Below are 24,197 nucleotides of genomic sequence, written 5' to 3' on the forward strand. Positions count from 1 at the left end.
CTACTTGTGGCTCTGGTTGTAGCCAGCGAAGCACTGAAAATCAGGATAAGGGTGCTACTTGTACTGAATCAAAGCTCCCTTCTACATTGGACCCAGGACAGTCAGGGGCCGATGGCCCCCTGCATGTTACGGGACAAGCCCCAAAGCAGCCAGTGGAACTGAAGTCTCTGGACAGAGCCGAGAACTCCAGTCCTGCTTTGAGAAGGGACTTGTGCGAGCTCCCCATCACCAGGCTTCGCTCTGCTAGTCCAAAGGATAGCCCCACCCAAGGATACCTCAGCACGTTGAACTCTTCCTCTTTGAATTTCCACCATGCCGCAAAGAGCCTGGAAGGGCAGCAAGCTGCTGGACATGAACAAGAAGCCGGTATCAGGAAGTGTGAGGATAATAAAGAGCAGCTAGCAGGTAAGACTCTCATGGAAGGTTATATCTCAGTCAAAGTGGCAAATGTGAATGGCAGCGAGGACTGCTTAGATAGCTGTCTGGGGTCCCAAAAGAGCTCTTTCAGGGCTCTCCCAGAGGAGTCCTGGGATCCTGGCTTTGCAGTGACCCCCCCTCGCAGGGCCGACAAAGAGAACACTTTGCAATGCAGCTCGAAAGCATCTTTGCACCAGGACTTAGACGCAAAAGAACAAGATGTGAGACCAAAGCAAGAAAACCACCTGCATGCCATGGCCAAGGGCAAGGCAGGCTGCCAGCTACACCCAGCTGACAAGGGCGTGCTCGACAAGTCCAAAGAGGGCTGGCTGCCCACTGGCGCCATGCCAGCCGCCCACCGGCCCCCCGGTGGGCACCCCCGCGCCAAGGCAGCCTCCCTCAGGTCCTCTCGGAAGAGCAAGAAGGCATCGGGGCTGAGGATCAATGACTATGACAACCAGTGCGATGTGGTGTACATCAGCCAGCCCATCACCGAGTGCCATTTCGAGGCCCAGCGGCTGGTGTCGTCCCGCAGGACGGCGAGGAAGAGCACCCGGGGGTATTACTTCAATGGGGAGTGCTGCGAGCTCCCCACTGTCCGCACGCTGGTGAAGAGCTCCCGGGCGGAGGAGAGGGCGAGCAGCCCGGCACTGCGAACAGAGACCCTCGTAAGTGCGAAGCCACCCCGGGTGCTCTCGGTGGAGGGGTCTGCAGGGGCAGGACGGGAGGGTGAGAAAAGGGTTTCCCTGAGGCTCCTGGCTAAAGTGGCACCAACCAGCCAAGAAACGAAAGAGAGAGCTGAGCTGGGCTCCATGCAGCTCCGGGATACCCGAGCACTGCGATCAAGGGAAGCTGCCCTGGCCATGCCGTTCTTCTCCCTCTCTGCTCCACCCAGCCCCCAGAAAGAGGATAGCTTGGCCAGCTCACCACTACCTGGCTCCCCTCCTGCTGAAGGAGGGGGGATGACAGTAGGAGGCACTGTCACCTGGGAGGCTGGCACTAGCCTGGGCTCCTCTGGGGATGGCAGCAGCAACAGGCAGGCTGCTGATATTGCTGCCTTTTCCATCTCAAAAGCACACGGTGAGGAGGAAGGTTGTCCAGACTCTGAAATACAAACTATTCCAGACCTCCCTGCCAGTCCAGAGCCAAAGTCCTCCTCACAAGCCTCTGCTGCTACAGACACAACACCTCTGCCCTGTGATGGTGCCAAGGATCCTGCCCACCTTCCAGGCTCAGGGGATGCTGAGCAGTGTGGGCAGTGTCTGGCAGAGCCCTCCACATGCTCTCCAGGCTCGCAGGCTCATGATGAGCCCCCTGCCACCATGGATGGGAAGAGTCTCCTGGAGCCCCCTGCCACTCTGCAGTGCGGGGATGTGAACAAAAGCGTAGATGCTAAACCAGAAGCCGAATCATCGGTCATGGTGGATGACAGCCCTCTTGAGCAAGAGGATGCTGTGCTCGTCGGCACACCCCTCCCCAAAATCTTGGAAGTGGAGGAAATGCAGAATAACAGCACATCAGATGAAAAAGAGCCCACTGAAGGGGAAATGCCACCCAACCCAAACAGCTCAGACTCTGTCTCTTCCAAAGACAGTGCAGACAAGAAGCGAAAGAAAGGCAGGAGAGCGCTAGAGGCATCGGACCGGTGTCTCCGAAGCCAACAATCCCCGTCACCTGCTGAGGGCAGTGCTGAGGACTCTGGTTCTTCCAGCTCTGTACAGCTTCCTTGCCTTCAGATCAAACTCTCCAAGAGCCCTGGTGCTAAGCGGTTCAAGAGAGAAGTGCAGCTGGATGAGGCAGCATCCAAGCACTTCCCCAATGACTGCTTCCCCAATGTGCTGCTCAAAACCAGCGAAGAGCCAGGCACTGGCCTGGCTCCAGAGAGCATCACTGAGCAGCAGCCAGGAGAGGAGAATGGTGTCACTACCAGACAAACCTATAAAAGCATCTTAGCAAAAGAGACTGCTGCAGAGGGAGAAAATTCCTCTAAAGATGACTCCTCTGCTAACAGCAGCCAAAGTCAACAGGGTGAGATGCTGGAAATCAGCATCCAGGCTGATTCTGAGAAGAAAAACATTACCCTCCCTCTAGAGAACAGTGTTCCTGCAAATGATGCTGAGCAAGTAGATGTGAAACCAGTCAATGCCAGTGCAAAGGACAAGGAGAGCTCTGACAGTGACAGGGATCTGGGCAAGCCAGTGAACTATGAGCTGGTGACCAATTTGCCTCCATGTCCCAGCAGCAGAGGTGGAAGCAAGCATCTTACAGCAAAAACTGCAAAGCATAAAAAGGTTGCTCTGCAGTTTTATAACTTACGACATGCACCTGCACCTGTAGACAGTGCAAAAAAGAACACACCAGGGAAGGAGTCTATGCAAGCAATCCCCAAGCTGAGGGATGAATACAGTTCAGGGAATGATGACTGCCCAACACTGGAGGACATAGACATGGCTGACAGCAAACCAAAGTTCATGGAGTGGTGTGCTGAAGAGGAGAACCAGGAGCTCATTGCTGAGTTCAACACTCAGTACATGAAAATCCAGAAGGGCTGGATTCAGCTGGAGAAGGAGGTCCAGCCAACCCCCAAGGTAAAGAACAAAGCTGACAAACTGAAAGAGATTTGGAAAAGCAAGAAAAGAACACGGAAAAGCAGAGGCTCACTGGAAGTGCAGAAGCTTTCTCCTGTGCAGATGTTGTTTATGAAGGCCTTTAAGCTGTCTGACATATGCCAGTGGTTTCTGGAGACAACTGAAACCAGGTCTCTAGTGATTGTGAAGAAACTCAACACCCGTCTCCCAGGGGAGATTCCCCCCATGAAAGTCCCCATGCAGAAATATTCTTCCTCTAGTCTCTACCCCAGCTCACTACAAGCTGAACGTTTGAAAAAACATCTCAAGAAGTTCGCTGCCACTACCCCAGCTCGGAATAACCTGAAGAACCAAAAGCTTTGGGCCAAAATTCGTGAGAATGCTGATAAAGCAGAGGTTGAAGAAGCCACCGCTCCCGGCCAGACGTCTCCCACTGATGCCAGCACCAAGGAGCTGAGTGAGGACAAAACCATCCAGCCTGCCCTCAGCTTGCCCACACAGGCCAGCACCAGGATCCTGCGCAAGTACTCCAATCTTCGGGGCAAGCTGCGAGCCCAGCAGCGCGTGGTGAAGGCAGAGAAGCGGAGTGATGTCCCAGGGGACCACCTGTCCCTGGAGAGCAAGCAGAGCCGGAAAAGTGTGTGTATCAACCCCCTGATGTCTCCAAAGTTTGCCTTGCAGATCAAAGCAGCTGCCTTTCCTGCTAAATCTCTCTCAGTGGATGGAACAGGGAAGGGGAGGAAGGGGAAAAGCAGGTCCCAAGAAGACCCCTTGCCCAAAGTCGACCTCCAGCTCAGCAAGAAGAAGAAGATGCTGAAGGAGAGCGGGAGCACCCAGGAGCGATCCAGCTCTTCCACCAAGGACAAGCTGCCTGCCAAGAAGGCTAGTAAAATAAAGCATTCAGAGGTCAGCGTGAAATCTCCCGCAACCCGAAAGCAGACTGCCGTGGAGAGGAGCAATAAACTGGCCAGAAAAATGTCTTTGAAAGAGAAGAGAGTCCCAAAAAAGCAGCTGGAGAAGATGCGGCTCCCCATGCGGAAGGGCAAGGAGAACACGAGCAGACGGGCCGTGCTGCCTCCCAGTCACGAGGAGCTGTCCAAGTCCCCAAAACAGAAGCCCCTGGGGGAGTCCTCCACACGGTCACAGAAGATGGCCAACAAGAAGCACAGCAGTGGGAAGACCTTGACAAGGTCCATGAAGAAGATGCAGGAGAACAGTGTGTCTCAGGGCAAGAGGAAGCTAAGGGCAAAAGTGGACTGTTCTCACAGCAAACGCTCACGACTGGACCCGAAATAGCAAAGAACCGGTAGCCATGTACAAAACTGATGTATAGTAGTAACCCTTTACCATGCATTAACTAAAGCTGCTTTTATAAGCTGTAGCAAGCCTTTAAAAATCCGCAGTTAAAGGATAAACGCCCATGATTTTAGGCATCAGCAGATGTGTCTTGGACAGAGAAGAGGTTGGTCTGTCTGGCTCTGCTGTTCAGAAGGAAGTTTCTGCAGTTTGAACGTTCCTTGGGTTCTTTTAAACTTAGAACCAGGCAGTTTTTGTTAAAAGTACAGTGCCTTATTTATCACTTTAAAAATAAAAATAAGAAGCTTGTCTGTGTGATTTGGAGGCTTGCGTTTTATACTTGAGGCACAAGCACTTGTACTGTAGCAGAAAGAAAACCACCTTCGTGCACATGAAGTAGCTTTTGTCAGCCTTTGGGTGCACACAAACATTTCCCTTTCTTTCAGAGTCCTCCTTCTGTCTGTCTTCTTAGTGGCATTTAAAGCAAAACCAAAACCATTTCGCATCACGAAGGGAGATAAAGGCGAGTCTGTCCATTGTCGGTTCGCTGGTAGCAGTTGCTGGTGTCCCAGACTGTTACCTGTGTGACAACGTGAAGTAGCTCCTGGTGTGTGTACTGCTGATGGCTGCCTGCTCCTCATTGCACAGCCCGTGGGTGGGGAGGGCCCCGCTCAGGCTGAGGAGATGCCCTGGGGGCGCCAGGTACCAGGCTGCCACACCCACTGCTGCCGGCTGGGCGTGCTGGGCTGTATCTGTCTTTTTTCTTGCTGGCTTCAGGGATGAACCAGTCTTGCCATGCTCTGCTTTTGGACAGACTTCCTTCTCCTATTTCCCTGTCCTTGTGGTGATTTCTGTGGTCTCAGATGTCAAAGCTTTTCTGCAGTGCTTCACTGAAGATTGACTCTCTCCCTTTTTAAGGGCTTGAGTTCCTTGGTGCTCTGCAGGAAGAGAACTCTGGCCCTCACCTTGTGCTTTTGTGCACATCTTGCCTAGTGCTCTCCAAAGCCAGGATTTGCAGTTGAAATAAGGTTGGCATAATGGACTGGCTTGTGTTAATTTTTTACCATAATTTGCATTTCACCCTTTAACCAGCAAGGTGCGGGAGGTTTGTCCTTGCTTGTATCACAGAACAGGGTCATAGTGCCTGTCTTTTCTTAGAAAAACCTGTTAGAAGTGCATAGAGTGTGGCTGTGCTGGTTCTGCTGGGCAGAGATGACCAGCAGCTGGGGAGGGCTGTGGTCTGTGCTAAGGAAAGGCCCCTGCTCAGCCATTGCATCCCCACGTCTTCACTTTCACATTGCTGCAGAGTCCATTTGCAGGAATCCCAATGTCAGTCTTCTTCCACACATAAAGCAGCAGTGCCTATCAGGGCACTGTGTGGACCCTGAGGCTGCCAGACCTTTAACAGCTGCCTTGCTGGTCCTTGTTCAGCTGCTTGTTACTGATGAGAGCAAGGGTCTGGTGCAGCCCATGAATTCAAGAGATACTGGCTCTTGGAGCAGAGGCTGGAAAGGGATTGGCTGCAAAGGGAATTGCTTTTCATGGTTGGCATTGAACCCCAGATCTCAAAGCCTGGGGGCAGGAGGTGAAAGGCAGATAATTGTGTTAAAATCTTTCATTGTACCCCTTTAGTACAGAGGATGAAACCAGGTGTTTGATTTGCACTCCCTTCACAGAGCACCTCTGGCTCTCTTGGAGGTACTCCCTTTCCCAAGCATTGACACTCACAATGCTGCAGCACATTTTTCTCTTACTGTAAAATGGCTGATTAAAAAAAAAAAAATCCTTTGCCTTTCCTTTGAATTGTGCTAGAGTAAGTTAACTCTCTGAAGCTACTCTGAGGTAGGAAGTGATTAAATCTAGCCTGTCAGTTCCTGTACAGATTAATATGCAGCTATCTATTACTTTAATTTTTACTGCATGCATTAAATATGTCAAACATTCCATCAGGAAAGATTTTAAAGCGTTTCAAGAAAGGTGTAAGGCAAGAGGGCACTGATGGCAGTTAAGTGACTGATCTGTACCTCTTTTGCAGGGTGTCTTTCCCTCTTGCTTCTCCATCCTTACTTATGGTCCTTCTCTAGCCTCTGGCTGGGGCCCAGCCACATGGGCCCAGATTTCCTCTCCTTCCTCTGGGCCAGGTGTACATGTGAGCACGCCTCTTACCTTTGCTGCTCACACCATTCCCCTGAAGCAAATCCCCTCTCCCCATCCTTCACCAGCGCTCCTGAAGCGCCTGCACCATCACCATGCACCGCGTGCTCCTTGAGGCTTTCCCTCTCTCTTCTCTCATTTTTTAGCTGCTGGTAAATGGTAAATGCAGGCTGTCCTGCTCCTTGTCTTCTGTGCTTCTGGGAGCAGGAATCCCATTAGGATAAAACCCTATACAAAGCAAGTGGAAAGAGTCTTTCTAGATGGGGTGCTGCTGCTCCAGTGTCCTGGATGCCTTCCTGCACCCTGGGGCTTCACCAGCGCTGATTGTCTCGAGCATGGCAAGGTTGGGGGGCAGGCAGCAGGTGTCATTGGTGCTGGAGTGGAGCAGCTTCTGGGCATCTGTCCCAGTTCAGTGTGCACTGCTTGGCTTAGGCAGTGGTGGGATCAGAACTCTGAGCTTCCCGGCAGTGTTCCTGACAGGCAGTGGTGACGTGTGCTGCTGAGGCACAGCCCCTGCTTTAGAGCAGTCTGTTACCAATAAATGTGGCTCTTACATCATGCAAGGGATGCACAGGGTGCTGCAGATGAGCTTAATGAATGGAAGAAAATAAGCAACATGATTTAGTACCTTATTCCACATGGACATGGAGTGTGCTTCCATGTGCTACAAGCACAGAGTCACCCACTGGCACTACCACAGTGCCATCCTCAGATTCACAGACTCATTGCGCTCCTCTTCCCCTGGGCCACCCCACAGCTCCCTGCTCTACTTCTTCAGCTCTGGATTTCAAGTGCTACAACCCACAAAGCAGATCTCTTCCTGTGACTTTGGCTTTTCTTGCTGGCTACTTTCTCAGCCTATTGAAACTAGTATCCATCATGCACCCTGGTTCATGAACTAGGAGCAGCATCCTCTTAGCTCTGCACCTCCACAGATGTCCTCACTGTCCCTCTGCTGCCAGTCCCCCTCTCTCATTTGCATGGTTACCTTTTTCTCTCTCTTGTTGTCAGCAGCAGCTCTAGGTTTTCACAGTTCACATGTTTAGAATCCGTCCATCTCAATTAACCACTGGGAGGAGCTGCATTTGCCAAGCTCAGAGTCAAAACTTATGTTGGTGCTGTAGCAACAGCAGTTTGAGCCCGGGATGGCTCCTCCTACCTGTAGCTGTTAGTATCTTGTTAAGCAAGGCCAGCCCTGGAATGGGTTTTCCTGCTGACAGGGTGTGTGATATATACCCAAGGCATGCGCATATTTATATTCATCACTTACTCATCCCTGGCAAGGTCCTGTTTGCTGGTGTTCACTCTGTGCAGTGGGGTTCCTGTAGTCACCTGCCAGCAAGTCAGGGAGACAGATTTACAGCAAACCTCTCTGAAGAGCTGACCAGTTGGCGCTGATGCTTCTCAAAGACTTTTCTGCTGCATTGCTGATCAAGGTCCATGAGCTGTGAGAGCAGGATGAAATTGTTCCCGCTGCTCTCTGCACCCCTGTCCCTTCAGTGCTGGGGCTGCCATGCAGGGCTGGACTGAGCAGACTGGCTGCCTGCCCACACCACTTTTTGCTGGTGTTCAGATGAGCAAAGCTGCAGCCCAGCCCCTGTCCCAGCTGGTCTTGTGGTACCTCTGGAAATGCTGATGTTTCCAAAAGCTCTGCCAGCTCTTAGTAACCTCCCAGGAAATAGACATGGAATCAGATATACTAGTGCCCTGTTTTTAAGGTTTGCTGATGGACACTTTTTCTCTCCAGCTCATAAACTTTCAGCCTGACAACTGCATTCCCAGTTGAAGGTGACAGAGAAAGCTGTGATTCCCAGCCTTCCATGGGTACAGGTAGTGCCTGGGGCAGCATGGAGGTGTGGGTGGCCATCCAGGTTGGGCTCTCACCTTTCCACCATCAGCAGTCATGCCGGGGGAAGAGGGCTGAGCCCCAGCCAAGGTGTACTTGGGTCTGCATCCTTGGGCTGTATACCTGGACAGCCCAGGAGCAAGATGGGGATAGGCTCCTCCTTGACAGGGAATGCCACTGGAGATTTTCTTGTAGCAGTAGGTTTTTTGAGCAAACCACAAGGCTATGATGTCCCCATGTCGCTTGTGTCCCCCCCGTGTGTCGTAGCATCCATTTGGCCCATCCTTCAGCTTGGTGGTTGTGAAATGAATCCATCTGTTCTAAGATGTTCTCAGGAGTTCTTGTTTGTATTAAGCTCACCCCTAGGCTTAGCAGAAATCACAGTCCCCATCCTCCCTGCTCCCCTCCCCGCAGACAAGCCCTCTCTCTCACGAGCACTTCCACCTTCTCCGCAAAGGGCAGCAGAGGGCAGCTGGCGGTTTTGATTCAGGGCATGTTGGCAGCTTTGGGGCAGCCGAAGGAGCTGGGATGCAGCCGGCCAGCATTTGTGACATGGGTCTGGAGGCCAGGCGGTCCCACGGGCTGTATTGCTAGCCAATATTTTCTAAGTCTGTTTGTAAGAGTACCTAATTTTAAAATGAAATGTGAATATATATTATGTGTAGGTGCCATGTAAGATAGTGTTGTGCTAGGCAGCAGGATGCTAATCTACTTTTTAAGCTTTTTGGGGGCAGGAAAAAGCATTTTTCTCTCACTTCATGCTCACAGATCTAATATTGTAAATAGGTTTTTTAAATATTTATTTCATGGGCTTTCCACAGGTTCTCGTTCTGACTGGTGTGTCGGTGGGTGGGGCGGTATTGCCCAGCGTGCCGCAACCAAAGGGCTCGCGATTGCGGGGGGGGATGGGGCGGGGCGGGGCGGGGGGGTGCTGGGGGTGGTGTTCAGTTTGGTTTTGTGTCACGTCAAAGCTGAAGCATTAACTCTCTTCATCTCGTTTTGATGATGTCAGACCTGGTCGATAGCCACGGTCCCCAGGGAGGCTGTGAGCTCCCATGGCCGGCCAGGATGGCTGTTCCCCAGGACAGGGGGCACTGCAAGCAATAAGATTTGTAGTAATAATGTCTGCTTTGATGGCAGGGGCTCTCGGGGCTCAGGGCCAGGTGGGAATAGCCCTGCTCCCGGCAGGGGCTCAGACCAGCATGGCTTTGGGGTGGGTCTCTTGACCTGGAGGTACTCAAAGAAGTGTCGCCAGGGATGCAGAAAGTGGGAGATGCTGTTACCCCCAAGGAACCTCCCGCCCAAACCACAGGGGTAGGGTAGGTAGTTGCTGGTAGCAAACTCCCTCTAGTGAATTACTGCCTTTGTGGGTACAGGTGACCCAAGGGAGCACACCGCTGTCGCTGCTAGTCCTAGGGCCGGCTCCAGAAGGTCATTTGCTCATTTGCTAATCATTCTGCAATTTTAATTCTCCTTCTAGGAGATTTGAGGTCATTTGGTAATTTTCGCTTAAGTGGGTTTAGGTTTTTATTTTTCTTTGTTAACCCCTTTTTGCCTGGAAGTGTGGCTGGCTCTGACCTTCAAGTCCAGCTGTCTGTGTGGGGCAGTGTCAGCAGGATCTGGTTTTATGATGATGGGTCTCTGACTTCAGAGGATGGAGTGAGGGGTGCTGCTGGGTTCCAGCCCTGCAGGACCCTTCACTAGTCCCACACTTCCTTCACCCTTGGAACAGGTGTGTAAAAAAATAAAAACAAACAAACAAAAAAAAGGAAACAACACAGTAATTTTTTTTCTTAGGATGTAAAACATTTGAATATTATCTCCACCCTGATGGTAAATGTTTTTCCTTCATCTGTGTCTGCTTCCCTGGGAGAGTTTTGTTTCTCTGTTTGTTTCTGTATGAATTTTAGACACTGAGCTGAAATTCCTCCTGTCCGGTACTGTATGTTTGAGCCCAAGCAATGTGAACTGTACAGACCAGCAGTGGGAAGGGGGAGCTGGTGACTGCACCTGGGAGAGCCGTGGCTTGGGACGGCATTCCCAGTTGGTGTAGGGAGTGGGAAGTACTGCGCCACAAGTTGGGAAAATGAACTGTCTGCTGTGAATTCTCGGTTGGAAATGTGGAGAGGAGTTTCCATTAGATAATGTTTACATACCTCACCTGACAAACCTTTGAAAGTGTATATATAAAAAAAAGAAAGAAAATAAAATTATATTAAGTTGCTTTAAATCAATATGTATAGCTATAAGAGCTGGGTCATTTGAACTTTGAATATGTATCGATTCTCTAAATGTTGACATTTTGTGAACTCTGTGCTCCTGTCTTTTATTTCATCCTAGCCTATGGAAAAAGTTGTGTTCTTGTTCCAGGTAAAAGGTCCCCGACTCAGATCTGAACTCCTCAAGGATTCCCACCACCTTGTTTTCTTTTCTTCCTCACTGTCAGTATTCACCCTATGAGCTTTCTAAAGGTCCGTATTTTATTGCAGCTTATTAAACGTTTCTTTGATATCAATGTTTGTTTGGTGTGATAAGTGGGGAAGACTGAAGGTGAGTGAATGCACGACGTAGGGCACAGCAGGCTGGCACCTTCCAACTGCCACCCCCTCCCTATGGAGGGGGGATATAAATGCCTGTGTGGGGTTTCAGTGCTCCCATACCAGCATCTGAGCTGTGGCAGACTTGTGTTTGTGGCACCAACAGTGCAACCTCTTGGTGGTCCTGGAGACTGCTGCCCAGGCCCCCTCTACCCTTCCCCAGAGAGCTACAAGTGCCTGGTTTCCCCTGGAGCCATTCCATCCCCACAGCAGGCACTGGACCTTCAGCTTCCCACGTGCAAGACCCTGGCAGTGATGGCTGCTTTTGCAAGGCATTGCATGGATAACCCTGGCTGCTTGTCCCTGCCCCATGGGGGCAATGCATTGGTCAGAAGTGCTAGCTGGGGCTGCTCCAGGAGTAGGAAATCATCCCCCAAGGCACAACCAACTCTTTCCATCCTGTGCCACCTCCTCACACACTCAGCAGCCCCCAAGCACCAGCTTCTCCCTTCTCCCCACCAGGAAAGAAGAGGCCAAGCCTCTGAATGAATAAATGTCATGTTCACATGGAAGACAACATAGACAATACCAAACATCTCCTAAAACAATACAGCCTCTGCCAGCGGAAGGATGCCCAGCGCCTCCCTCGCCAGCCTAGTACAAACCAGCGTCTTCAATAGTGACACACACAAACCCCACGGGCCAAACAAAGCCACTGTCATTTTTCTGCCCAGTAGCATCTGTAAACAAAAAGAAAACATCATTTGTTGACCCCAAACATATAAAAATACTATAACAAAATGAAATACAAATATATATTAGAATCTGTAAGTATTCTGTATAAAGAGATACTTTAGCGGTTAGCGTACAGCAAGAACAGAAACACAACACAACCAAGCCCCGGGTGGGCCACAGGCAAAATGAGACGCATCCCAGCTCCTCTGTGTGGCGGAGGAGCTCCCATGGAGAGGGCATTTGTGGCAGAAACACATCCCCGCGGTGGTGGAGATGCCCTGGATGCCAGTGGTGAGCAGGGATGGGACAGCGCCTGCAGAGCTGGGTGTATCCAGTGGAGGTGCCTGGAATCCGGCCACAGCTGGCAGTGCAGACCTGAAACCAAAGTGCTGGAGCGCTGTGATGGAGAGATCCAGGACGAGTCTGTCCACCAGGGTGATGTGGTGTTTCACTGTCCAGCCATGTGCAGTGTCCCAGGCTGGGCCCCTGCTCTCCTTGGCCCCCACAGCCATAGAGGTGATGCTGCTGCGGATGTTGCGTGCACGCGGTACCCCGGCAGGAGGTCCCTGTGTGCCCCCGCTCCCACACCAGCCCAGCACATGCCCTGGCACTGTGGGCTTTGGAGAGATGCTGGGTATGGGCACTGGAGTCCAAGAGCTGATGGGTCCTGCCCTGGCAGTGGTGTTGGCTCCAGGCTTGCAGGTTTGGACATCTTCAGCCTCTTCAACTTGGCATGCACAAGACTGAGGCCCCAGTGATGGGCACGGCAAACCCACATCCCAGCTGTCCCGGCAGCCTTTTGCTCCTCCTGGCTGGGTCAGTGGGACACGGGGGCACCGTCGCCCAGCTGCACGCCTGCTCTCCCCTAGGACAGAGCCTGCAATAATGGGATTCCTGTGCTGCCCTCACACAGCTCCCACCTCTGAGCAGAGCCACCTGGCTGAGCCAGGGGTATTTGGGCCCTCTCCACATGAATGGCACAGTGCTGGCCCCATGGCACAAGGCAGGTTGGCACTGGAACCCTCAGGGACATCTGTGCACTGCTGCCTGTCCCCCATTCAGTGTGCCTGGCACCGCCCTGGTCCTGTTCCACCAGTGTGGCCCTGATGTGACCACAATGGGCTGGACCCAAGCGTGCCCAGGCACTGAAGAGCCCAGCCAGCATGCACAGACTGGGGGTGTCACCAGAGGGTCAGGCTAGGGCCACAGAGCTGGGGACATTATCTGGGGTACTTAGGGCTACAGCACCCTGCAGGGAGAGAGACCAGGGCTGCTGGAGGAGAGAACGGGAAACCAGGTCTGGGCTCAGCAGGACTGCAGGACACTGGCTACACCACACAGCCCACTGCAAGCCATGGCTTGCCATAGATCACAAGGCTCTGCCATGGCAGGCCTCCCTCCTCCCATCACACATGTTGGAAAAGCCCTCAGATTGCTGGGCTGATGCAAGGTACAGGGCTGCCAGGGAGGGGACTCACCCGGGATGCAAGCACTGCCCTCCATGGCTGTGGGGCTTCACTGGCAGGGAGGCAGAGTGCCACAGGAAGAGGACAGGGCAGCTGGGCAAGGTGCCCACTCCATATCCATGTATCTGTGTAGCTGCAGTTCTTAAAAAAATTCTCTATCTACACATTTGCTTTGTTTGTGGGGTTTTTTTTCTTGTTTTTTTTTTTTTTCTTCTATTTTTTTTCTGTTTCCTTCCCAATCTTCTAGATGCACCAGCTCTACTCTCTGCCGGGCTCCTCAGATGCAGCTGCAGTTCGGAGCACCCAGAGAGCAGCACCATGCCCGCAGTGTAAAGTGAGGTCCTTGGCTTGGGGGGGTCTCCCCACCAGCCCCCCGGCTCTGCAGGGCCGGTGGCTGCTCACAGGCACTGGCTGCAGCCACACTTGCTGGGCTTCTCCACCTCCTCCACAAAGGTCGCACCGTTGCTGCATTCAAAGGCATATTTCCTGCGCCGCAGCCGCAGCCCAGTGCAGCAACTGGGGTCAGGGCCACCGCAGGTCCCCCGGCATTCCACCCAGGCCACCGGCCGCGTCGTCTGGCAGATGGCATAGCCCCGCTGCACCTGGTGGTAGTCCCGCACTGGCTCCCCGCGGCACTCTGGCTCTGTGGGACAGCGGGACAGCAATGGTCAGCCTGGTGTGGTGGTGGGGGGCTGCCTTTCCTGCACACCCACCTCCTCAGCACCTACCTTGGTCACAGAGGGCTCCGGTGTAGCCATCGTGGCACTCACAGGTGGGCTGGCCACCTGGGGTGAGGTGGCAGTGGCCGTGGACACAGGGCTGGTGGTGGCAGGGGTCGGGAGGTTCAGCAGGCTGGTTGCAGAGCGCGCCCTGGTAGCCCTCTTGGCACTGGCAGCTGTAGGAGAGGGCATCAAGGGGCAGGCACAGCCCATGCACACACCTGTGGGCATACGGTGCTGTCAGGACCTGCTGGCGTGGCACCAGCATGCACAGCCCACCAGCACTGAGCATGGCGTGGCTCAGCACCAGCACTGTACTGCAACTGGTACGGCACCACCTGGTACAGTACAGCCATCATGGCACAGCACAGGTGTGGCTCTGGCATGGCACCAGCACAGAACAGCCTGGCACAACTCAGTGCTAGTAGCGTGGCAAGGCAGTGTCACGACACCACACCACTGTGATGGCACAGGACACGACAGCACCAGGAACCAGCCACAGGGCAGGGCGGGCAGCCAGGGGAGGGGCGGGTAGGGCATGTAATGGGTAAGGGCACTCACTTGTGCCCCTGGCAGGGACCGCCGCGGGGCTGGTCGCAGTGGGGCCCGTCCCAGCCAGGCTCGCAGTGGCAGACGGGGCCCTGGGCACCCGAGGGCTGGCAGATGCCGTGCAGGCAGTACAGCTTGCGGCAGGGCTCGCAGCCCGGCACCACCCCCGGCGTCATCCGCGTCTTGGTGAAGTCCTGCAGCTCGTTGTTGATGTAGAGGTTGCGGATGCATCCGTGGAAGCTGGTGCCATTGAGGAGCTGCCAGAGGCGGAAGGCAGCCGAGTTGACATCCACAGGCATTCCTGGGGAGAGCAGGACCATCAGCGCACCCGGATGTCCCCCCATGCCCTCCATCACCCGGTCCCTGTCCTACCTCCTACGTAGAGGGGAGCCTCACTATTCAGCGTGTAGTGCTTGCCCGAGTTGTCCATGGTCATGGGGCTGCCACCATCGATGGACAGGTTCACCATCTGGTCGAAGGTCACCAGCTCCACGGTGTGGAACTGCCCGTCATTGATGGTCTCAGCACTGGCAGGGATGGCTGGGTCACCGAGGATGCCCCCAGGCCAAAGCAATGGGGGTGGAGATCCCCAGTGAGTGGAGAAGGGGTGCCAGGTACCTGTAGATGGCTGAGCTGGGGTGGGTGCCAGGGTCATAGCTGACCCTCACATGGCCCTGGTACAGCTCCACAGCCATGTGGTCGCTGTCACCATTGTACAGCAGGATGCCATTGCCTTCAGCCGTGGAGACCTGCCAGAGAGAGAGGTGGGAGCCCACATCCCTGGGGCAGACCCCCAATGCCATCCCTCAATGCCCCCACGCCCCCCTAGCCCTCACCTGAAGGGTGATATTGGCCCGGGGCCAGTCTTGCAGGTCAGTGAACTGCAGGTACGTGTCACGGTCCACAAAGTTGACGCTCAGCAGCTTCTCACATTTGGGGCCACCAAAGCCAGGCAGGCACTGGCACAGGGCGCGGGCACCCCGCTCCACACACGGGGCCCCGTTCTGGCATTCAGCTCGCTCACAGAGGCCAGGCTGGCCAGCGGTGTGGGGCGGCATCTCACAGAGCTGGCCACTGTGGGGCCAAGGGTTCTGCTGGGCTGGGGGCTGGGAAAGAGCCCTACACCCTGCCCAATGCCCCATAGGGCTCTGACAGCACACACCTGGGGAGGCTCTCCCAGACACTAGCATCAGAGGGATGCCTGGATGCCGAGCTGTGCCCTGGGGTCCCTCCCCAATGATGCTGGCTCCCCCCAGCCTCCAGCCCAGAGAGACACACTCCCAGCCTCACTCCTTCCTCTCATACTGAGGATGGATGGATGGATGGATGGATGGATGGATGGATGGATGGATGGATGGATGGATGGATGGACGGACTTGGTGGCCAGGTCTTGTCCCTTCTGCACAGTGACACATAACCATCCCCACTACCCCAGGTGTCCCATGTCTTCCTGGTGGTACCTGTAGCCCTCGGTGCAGAGGCAGGAGTAGCCATTCACCTCATCCAGGCAGCGGGCGTTGTTCTGGCACCGGTGGTCCTGGCAGTCGTCGAAGTCCTCGCTGCAGTTGCTCCCCACATAGCCGGGTGCACACTCACACCTGGGGCAGGCGGGGGGCTCGAGGCTGCCCCTTCCTTCCCCCTTGCACCAGTGGGTGCCTGCTCCTCCCTTGTAACCCCTCCTCTCCATGCCCCCTCACTGCAGTCCCCAAAAACCAAATCTACCCTCCCCCAGACAGCCAGAAAAAATGGTTTAGAGAGGAAGAGGCTCACCTGGGCCCCTGGCTGGTGGAGATGCAGGTGGAGCCATGCTGGCAGGGGTTGAGCTCATCTGAGCAGAAATTGGGCGGCTGCTCACAGAATTCCCCTGCAAGGTAGAAGAGGGGGTGCCCAGCAGCTCCAGGACCAGAGGAGCAGCCCCAGTCCCCATGGGGCAGAGGGGACCCCTGGAGGACTCAGCTCAAGACAGGGAGCTGCCGAGCCCAGAGCTTTCACCCCACGGGCACAGGGTTCTCCTTCCCTGGAGGCAGCTCCTGCCTGAGCCAGGCACTGAGGGCATCCCAGGGTGTGGGGGTTCAGCTGGGTGTACCCAAACTCAAGACAGCTGAGCCCAGCCAGAGCCCATAGCAATGGGCATTGAGACAGCAGGCAGAGGAGCTATTTAGCCCTCACAGGAGGGTAGAAGCACTGGGCACATTCCCATGCCAGGTCTGTGCCATTTGGGGATGGCTAACCCCCATTCCAGGTACCTGTGTAGTAGGCAGGACAAAGGCAGGTGTAGTTGTCGGCACTGGGCACACAGGAGCCCCCATTCTCGCAGCTGTGCTCCTTGCAGGGGTCGCTGGTGGTGTGGCAGCTCTGGCCCTCGAAGCCCACTGGGCACAGGCACCTGCCACAGGGCCGGGGCAGTGTCAAGGAGGAAAATGAAACAGAACATTTTGAGGTGGCTCCCCCAAAAATGAGCAGCACAGGACCTTGGCGAAGAGCTGGGTTTGGTGTCCTCCTGTCAAACACTGGGCACAGGGGTGGGTGGCAGCACAGCCTGCCTGAGGATGCTGTGTTACCACGACAACAGGCTGAGAGGCCTCTCAGCACAGGAAGGGGCTGCACAGCCTAGCTCCTCACCCCCAGCCTGCCAACTATTTTCAGCTCCTAATTGCAGCCTGATTCCCAGAATGGCCTAAAGCATTCAGAGCAGTGAGGGCTGTGTGAGGGTAAGGCAGCCACACAGGGAGCAGCAGTGACTCCAGGACCACAATCAATCCCAGCAACCAATCCCAGTCCCAAACCCCTCTACCTCCCTCTGCCTTCTGTGGTCATGGTACCCTCCTCTCCTTCACTGTCCTCTGCCTAGGAGCCTTTTGGGCTGGGAGGCATGCAAAAGTGGAGTCAGACAACACGAGCAGGAGCTCCCATGCAAATGCAATATCCCAGCTATATGCCCAAGGGAGTATGCAGGAAGTGAAGGAAGTATCAGAACTTCTCTCTATGGGAGACCAGGGTCCCATGCTCCTGCCCAAACACCCACCTTTCATGGGTTCCTGTCCAACACTCACCTGAACCCAGCTCCTTCCCCCTCCTGAGGCTGGCAGGTCCCCCCGTTGGCACAGGGGTTGGAGGAGCAGCCACCGAGTGCCACCTCGCAGTCCCGGCCCTGGGGAAGGATGGAAAGGTGGGAGCGAGGAGAGTGCCACAGCACCTGCCCAGCTCTCCCCATCCCGCTCAGCAGGATGCTGTGGCACAAAGGGAGGGTAGGTGGTCCCACAGGCGGCAAGCCCCAGGGGTATGGCAGAGACCCTGCTCTGCTCCCTTGCCCTCTGCAGGGACATGTCCCTGTGCACTGGGGACCCCGGGACCAGGGTACCTTGTAGCCACTGGGACAGGCGCAGCGGTAGGAGCCAAGGGGGTCATTGTGGCAGGTGCCCTGGTTCTGACAGGGGCTGGAGAGGCAGGGGTTGCACTTGGCCTGGACGCTCAGGGCAGGTGGGCCTGTAGGATGGGAGGCACGGAGATGACCATCAGGGCGAGGAGTGATCAGGACGTGTCCTTTTGTGGGCACCGATGTGGGGGCAGAGCCTCTGGTGTTGCTGGGAGCAGAGCCTGTCCAAGGGGCTTTGCACCAGGCAATGGGAAAGCCACAGATTTGCTCAGTCACCAGGGAAGTGCCACCAGTCAGGTAAGGGGATGGAAGCAACCTGGTCCCCCTCCTCCACAAGGCAGCTCAACAGATGAAATCCTGGAGCCATCCAGACTCACAAAGCATTGCTCTGCTGGGTGCCCATGGGAGGGTATGGGTAGACAGCATGGGCACCTCTCACCTTGGCACTCAAATTTCTTGGCAGGGGTGGTGAGCAGCAGCTTTCCTTCCATGTCGGGGGGCCCGGCACAGCGGGCAATGCCTGGCTCCTTGTACCCCGTCTTGACCCAGCTGGAGAGCCAGCGCAGGTTGCAGCTGCAGTACAGGGGGTTGGCCCCGATGGCTCTGCATGAGGAGAGGGGCAAAACTGTACCTGCTGCCACACAGAAGGAACTGGGCACAACTCTGTCACTTGACCAGGATGCCACATGATTGGCAAACCAGTGCTCCTCCATTTCTGGACCCACCAGAAGTGCTGCCCACAGTGGGAGAACTGGGACACACAACAGCCCCACAATGCTGTCCATTTAGACCACCCTGCTGCCAGAACAGCCCTATGCAGTGCTCCTTGCTTTGCCCTGGGGCTCTCCTCCATTGCCCACACAGAAATTCTTAGCAGTCCCTCTCCAGTACACAGGCAAAGCTGCCTGGGGCCAGCAAACTGGGCAAGGTACCTTGAGGCCATGCAGAAACAACAGAACCTGCATGGGAGCTGCAGGGCCAGCCCAGGCTCTGCTGCACAAGCCTGCAGGACAGAGACACAGGAGTGGGCTGGTGGGAATGAGCCAGAGCTTGTGCAGACAGCACTGGGGGAAAGCAAGGAATTGCTCTGGGAAAGGAGAAGGACGATGGAGGGTTGCTCTGCTCCACAGTAGAGAAGGGTGCAGGAAGCAGTGGATGATGTGGCAAGTGGAGGGCCTGGATGTCTCTCTGAATCCTCAACTGCAAAGGTCAGCAGTAATGGAGGGTCGGTGTGACCAACACATGTGACAAAAGAAGGAGATGGCAGCCCAGAGGTGAGGCAGTAGGGACAGCAGATCTGCTGGGGCTGACTAACCTGGTCCTACAGCACCCCCAGCACTGGCTGTGACACAGCTCAGCCTGTGGGAACTGGAAGTGCCAGCTATCTGCAGTGAAGGCAGCACAGCCAAGGGAAATTGGAGCAGAGCAAGCAGTGTTGCTCCCCAAAAAACAAGGAGGCTACAATTGGGTGTCAAGCTGCTCTTTGCAGACTGAAGGAACAGCCTGAGATGCCCAGGATGCCGGGAGCAGGCAGCTGGGAACAGCTTAGTTAGGAGGCAGGGAGGGGACCAAAAAGACACTGTGAGCAAAGTTAAACCCTGGCCCTGGGTGGTGGGTATAGGGCAGTGCTCCTGGGGTGCAGGCTCACTCAAAGAGGGGCTGAAACACCACCACTGGCAGGAGGATACTTGATGACAGACTGGGGGCTCTTGTGGGGTAGTGCACTGGCAGAAGGCTAACAACACACTGGTGTGTGTCAGAGCAGCCCCTGCCAAGCCACAGCTGTGACACTACTCTGCATGGCTTGACCTCCATCTTGGGGGACCCCAGAGATCTAGTGGGCTGGGGAAGGACCCCACACCACATCCACCTAAAACCATAGGGACATCCCAGCAGCATTGGGAGACTCAGCTGCACACCTGGATCTGAGCATGGGCAGCAGGTCACAGCACTATCCAACAAATCATGTTGCAGGTACCAGCCCAGAGAAGAGGGGAGAAGACAGCTCACCCTCCAAGCTCAGCCCAGTAGTTTTTAAAGGTCTATGGAGCCTGCATCCAGCCCCGAGCCCTGAGGAGTGGGAGGAGATACTCACAGGTGGGACAGGGAAGTGACATCTGCAAAGATGCCCTCGGGGAGGCTGGAAATTTCATTGCCATGGAGAGACCTGCAGAGAACAGAAGGTCCTGCAATGCCCAGGGCTCCAAGGTGGGCAGCAAGGACTGTAGCCCCACCCCACAGGTCCAGCTGTGGGTGGCAGAACCACACCACATTGTCACTGTTGCAAATGCACCATCTGCTCTGAGAGCAGATGAACCTTCCTGTGCTCCTCCTGCAGCCTCTACCCTGCCCACTTGCATGCACCCAGCTCCAAGAGGGCACAGGGGACACAGGGACATGGGCAGCAGCAGAGAAGGGGCCGAGCAGGGCTGTGAGCAGGGCTTGGGGCAGTACTTACAGCAGCCGCAGGGAACGGAGGCCCTCAAAGGCCAGCGGAGGGATGCACTGCAGGGAGTTGTAGCTGAGGATCCTGTGGAAGGGAAGCAGCCAGCACAGCCTTGTGTGTGCTGCAAGAAACCCACCCTGGCCTACACGCTGCCCTGCGTGAGCTCCACCTCAAAGCACCGCTTCACCCAGGCAGAGGGTGGAGACCTTGGTGTCCCCAGCACCCCCCAGTCTTTAGGGTTCCCTAGAACAGCCCGCACAGCTCAGCTGGGCTGCAGCGCAGCGCGGCACTGCAGGGACCTCACTTACAGGGTGGTGAGCTGGCTCATGTTGGTGAAGGAGGAGTTGCTCAGGGAGCTGATCTTGTTGTTGCTCAGGTCGCTGGAAAACAGAAACCCCAGGGCTTGGAGCCAGCTGGGCCCTGGCCCCTCTTACTGCTCCCCAGCTTGCTCAGCTACAATGGGGTGCAAACAGCAGCATAGCACAGTCTCCAAGGGAGCAGCAGGGTTGTCACACAGGGTGATGGCAGAAATGCCACTTGTCCCCCCTCTGTTCCATGCCCAGCACCAGGTGGTGAGCAGCCAGAGCTGAGCATTGCTACCAGTCAGTTGTGTTCCAGAGCAGAGAGGGGACACAGAGGGATGTCAGGGGTCCCCACACACTGCCAGGCCCCTCCTCAAGATCACACACCATGGAGACAGCCCCCTGTTCTCACGCACAAGTTTCAGCAGTGCCTCCAGCTGCCTGGGCTCCTGCTCCTGGCTACTTACACAAGCTGCAGATACTTGAAGGTGGAGAGCTGTCCTGGGACCTGAGTGAATTGGTTTCCATCCAAGTAGCTGCAAGGGAGAACAAAAGCACCTCAGGGTGACTGAGAAACAGAAGATCCCTCCCTCTTCCCCCTCTTTCTCATGTGCACCACCACAGACTTCAGGCTGCAAGAAGCATCTCCAGCATCAGCTCCCTCCTGCACCCAGAGCCCAAGGGACTCTCAGGGGACTGCTGGGCTGGCAGGGGAGCTACTGTGTGAGTGCAGGAGTGCACCTGGGTTTGCAGGCATGTCCCTGGGGACACTCTCCCAGCAGCCTACGTGTACAAGCGCAGCCAGCAACGTGCTGGGTTTACACATCTAATGGGAGCGTGGGAGGCTGTAACTGCTCCCAAGGCATGTGTGAGAATGTGAGAGATGGTGCAGGATGCAGCGAGAGGAGGAGTGTGCAAGACAGTGGAGGGGGCTGTGGAGGTGGTATGCATATATATATGTGCCCAACCAGTGCCTGCACCCCCTGCACACAGGACTTGCTGCCATCCCTCATCCCACATGGGTTCAGAGCCCCTTTCGCAGCGATGGGCATCACGGAGCCTGCACGTCCAGCTCTGGCATGCACATCTGAGCTTCATGGCTGCATGATGATCACAGCTGCAGGGAGTGGTTGTCCCTCACTGTCCCCTCCCAAGGGCCAAAGACAAGGGTCTTGGCTGCTGGATAACAACACCTCTTGCACAATACCCTTGATAGCCCCAAGTCATCAGAGAGACTCTTGCTGAGCCACTTGCTGGTGTTGGGGCTGGACAGGATACCTTGGATGGGTAAGGTCCTACTCCCACTAGCAGGCCAGGATGGGGGTGTGGGGAGGAGCCCAGGAGTCTCTGCCCTGCAACCCCACAGCAGAGGCCCCTCACCCAGAGCTGTAAAGTTGATGGAGGGTTAGAGGGAGAGCTTGGATATTTTCCCACTACTCACAGCTCTGTGACATTCTTGGGGATCCCCTTGGGCAGGGCCTTGAGGTGCTTGTTGCTGCAGCGGACAACCGTGTCGAGGCAGGTGCATTCCTGCGGGCACTGTGGCCGGGGGATGCAGGTGGTCTCCTCCTTACCTGCACCAGGCATGGAAAGCCACCAAGTCACCAGGATCCAGCCCTGGGGTATTGTGTGAAGCCAGATTCAAAGCCTTGTGCCAGCCTAGGATGGCTCCCCTCCCATGCCAAGCATCCTCCCCTGCCCCCAAAGCAGGGTGTTTCAGGCAGTATCAGTCAGGATTTAGCAGTGCAGGAATTGCTCCTGCACCCATAAATCGCCTGCCCTACTGGTGTGGATACAACCACAGCTCAAGGCTGCTCTGATTTCACCATTTTCATGCAAAAATGCAGTCACAGGGACAACATAGATAAGGGCACAGAAGAAGGGGCTCAGCCCTGCAAATCCTCCTGAAACAACCTCCTTCACCCATCTCCCAGACACAGGTTGGATGGAGCAGAGCCTATGCTGAGCAGCCAGAGCAGCTGGCATTGCTCCCCTTCCCTGCCGTGATGCTGGAATCCTGCGGGAAAGGCATTCCTGGGACAACCGTATGCTATCTCGCACTTTTAGGAAAGGCGCAGGATGCAACCCTTCAGTCATTGACGTGGTGGAGGAGGGAAAGCAGAAGAAAGGATGGTTTGTTTGTAAATATTTTCCAGAGGGCTCAAAAGCTGCTCTAAATTAAAAAAAAAATATATATATATATAAAAAGAGGTTTTTCTCCCCACGCACACTCCCCGTCTGCTCCATCTGCCCACCGCCAGCTCCGGTGCATGTGCAAGGCTGAGAAGGGAAGGCGGGAAGGAGCAGGATGAATCCCAGTGGGCTTTGCCTACACATCTGCTCCTGTCAGCACCCGGGGCACAGCGTCTGCCAGCAGGGACCCACCTACATACAAGAGCCCCAAGGTGCAGTGGGTGCAAACTCCTCGTCTGGCTTCAGAGTGCATATTTGAGTGCCCAAGGGCCAAGTACCAGGAAGGGAAACTTTTGTATCATTAGGGGAGGGCATTCATGGGGTCCCCTGAGCGATGGGCACATCCTGGCAGCAAGGATGGTGCTAGGACAAGGAGCACAGGGTCAACCTGGGAGGAGCAGCCTGGTCTCCCCTCACCCCTGGCGCTGCAGGGCCCATGAGTTACCTTCCTCACACCTGAAGTCAGGGAAAGCCACATCCTGGAGCGGGATCTGCCGGAGGAAGTCAGGGTTTTGGCACCGAGGGTTCCCTGTCACGATCTTCCTCTTGCGCAGCCAGTCCCCCAGCCAGGCCAGCTGGCAGTTGCAGTTGAAGGGGTTGGCGAGCAGGTTCCTGCACACGGGACAGAGCACAAGGGCAGCACCTGAACAACCACCAGGCAAGGGGACCTGCAGCAATGTGGACAGGCTGGGGGCATCCCCCGGGGCCCAGGACATACAGTGTGGAGAGGGATTGCAGTGTGTCAAAGGCACCCGGTGCAATTGTGCTGATCTGGTTGTCGTACAGGGAGAGCAGGCGGACGTTGCGCAGCCCTGTGAAGCTGTCATTGTGGATGCAGCTGATGCGGTTATTCCTCAGCATCCTGCAGAGGGAAGAGAACAAGGGCACCTACAACACAGGCAGGCACCACGGGGGAAACCCACCTTAGCAGTGCTCAGGCTGTGCCCACCTTAGTGCTGGGCAGCAGAATGAGCCTGAGCAAGTCCCTGAGCAGCAAAAACCTGCCCCCCCAGCACTGGATGCAGCCAGCTGGTGGGCAAGGCATCCTGAGCTGGCCCTGCAAGAAGGCAAGGAGTAAGGACGTCCCCATCTGGGTGCTCATGGAGGAGAAGGGACTCACAGTGTCCTCAGCCCGTCCAGGCCCCTGAACATGCCACTCCGCACAGACTCCAGCTGGTTGACAGTGAGGTGCAGCTCATTGACAGAGGATGCCCCCTCAAATGCCCCATCCTCGATCTCCGACACCTTGTTGTTGCTGAGGTTGCTGTGAAGAGGGAAAAGCAGGCTGAAATGAGGGCTCTGCCTTGACCTCATCCTGAACTCCGCCTCCCCCAGATCCCACTAAGCACCCCGTGATGCCAGTCCTTCAGGGGACCCTCAGGTTAGGACATGCCCTCCATCTCACGCCCCAGTCTGCCCTGGCATCTGGGGATCCCCATGTGCCTTCCCAGCCCTTGGCACTCATGACATGGCTGTGCCTGCCCAATACTCACATTTTCTTCAGATGTGGGAGTTTCTTGAAAATGCCAGTGGCCTCCAGGATGGAGATCTCATTGTTGTTCAGGCGCCTGGA

The 24,197-nt window shown here is 55.4% G+C and overlaps 1 protein-coding gene across 2 annotated transcripts in view; it reads right to left on the bottom strand.

Moving 5' to 3' along the window:
• Positions 1 to 11,380: 11,380 nt before the first annotated feature.
• SLIT1 (slit guidance ligand 1) overlaps positions 11,381 to 24,197 on the bottom strand; it is a 60,813-nt gene continuing 47,996 nt past the window's right edge. Inside the window, exons 17-38 of one of the 2 annotated variants that reach the window (XR_008432107.1) lie at positions 24,118 to 24,192; positions 23,745 to 23,888; positions 23,343 to 23,486; positions 23,070 to 23,236; positions 21,873 to 22,005; positions 20,899 to 20,967; positions 20,438 to 20,509; positions 20,142 to 20,213; positions 19,779 to 19,850; positions 18,123 to 18,286; positions 17,669 to 17,793; positions 17,361 to 17,458; positions 16,554 to 16,693; positions 16,078 to 16,171; positions 15,768 to 15,905; positions 15,144 to 15,381; positions 14,926 to 15,056; positions 14,680 to 14,834; positions 14,320 to 14,608; positions 13,768 to 13,979; positions 13,052 to 13,682; positions 11,381 to 11,578 (exon numbers count right to left, since the gene is read on the bottom strand). Coding sequence is in view for 1 of the 2 variants with exons in the window: in XM_053949440.1 (XP_053805415.1) it covers positions 13,438 to 13,682; positions 13,768 to 13,979; positions 14,320 to 14,608; positions 14,680 to 14,834; positions 14,926 to 15,056; positions 15,144 to 15,381; positions 15,768 to 15,905; positions 16,078 to 16,171; positions 16,554 to 16,693; positions 17,361 to 17,458; positions 17,669 to 17,793; positions 18,123 to 18,286; positions 19,779 to 19,850; positions 20,142 to 20,213; positions 20,438 to 20,509; positions 20,899 to 20,967; positions 21,873 to 22,005; positions 23,070 to 23,236; positions 23,343 to 23,486; positions 23,745 to 23,888; positions 24,118 to 24,192 (2,977 nt within the window). In the remaining variant the exon portion in view is untranslated. Of the gene's footprint in view, positions 13,683 to 13,767; positions 13,980 to 14,319; positions 14,609 to 14,679; positions 14,835 to 14,925; positions 15,057 to 15,143; positions 15,382 to 15,767; positions 15,906 to 16,077; positions 16,172 to 16,553; positions 16,694 to 17,360; positions 17,459 to 17,668; positions 17,794 to 18,122; positions 18,287 to 19,778; positions 19,851 to 20,141; positions 20,214 to 20,437; positions 20,510 to 20,898; positions 20,968 to 21,872; positions 22,006 to 23,069; positions 23,237 to 23,342; positions 23,487 to 23,744; positions 23,889 to 24,117; positions 24,193 to 24,197 lie in introns of both variants that reach the window. The other variant, XM_053949440.1, reaches the window with a different exon arrangement.

The sequence above is a fragment of the Vidua chalybeata genome, chromosome 8, assembly GCF_026979565.1.
Source record: "Vidua chalybeata isolate OUT-0048 chromosome 8, bVidCha1 merged haplotype, whole genome shotgun sequence".
Taxonomy (NCBI): domain Eukaryota; kingdom Metazoa; phylum Chordata; class Aves; order Passeriformes; family Viduidae; genus Vidua; species Vidua chalybeata.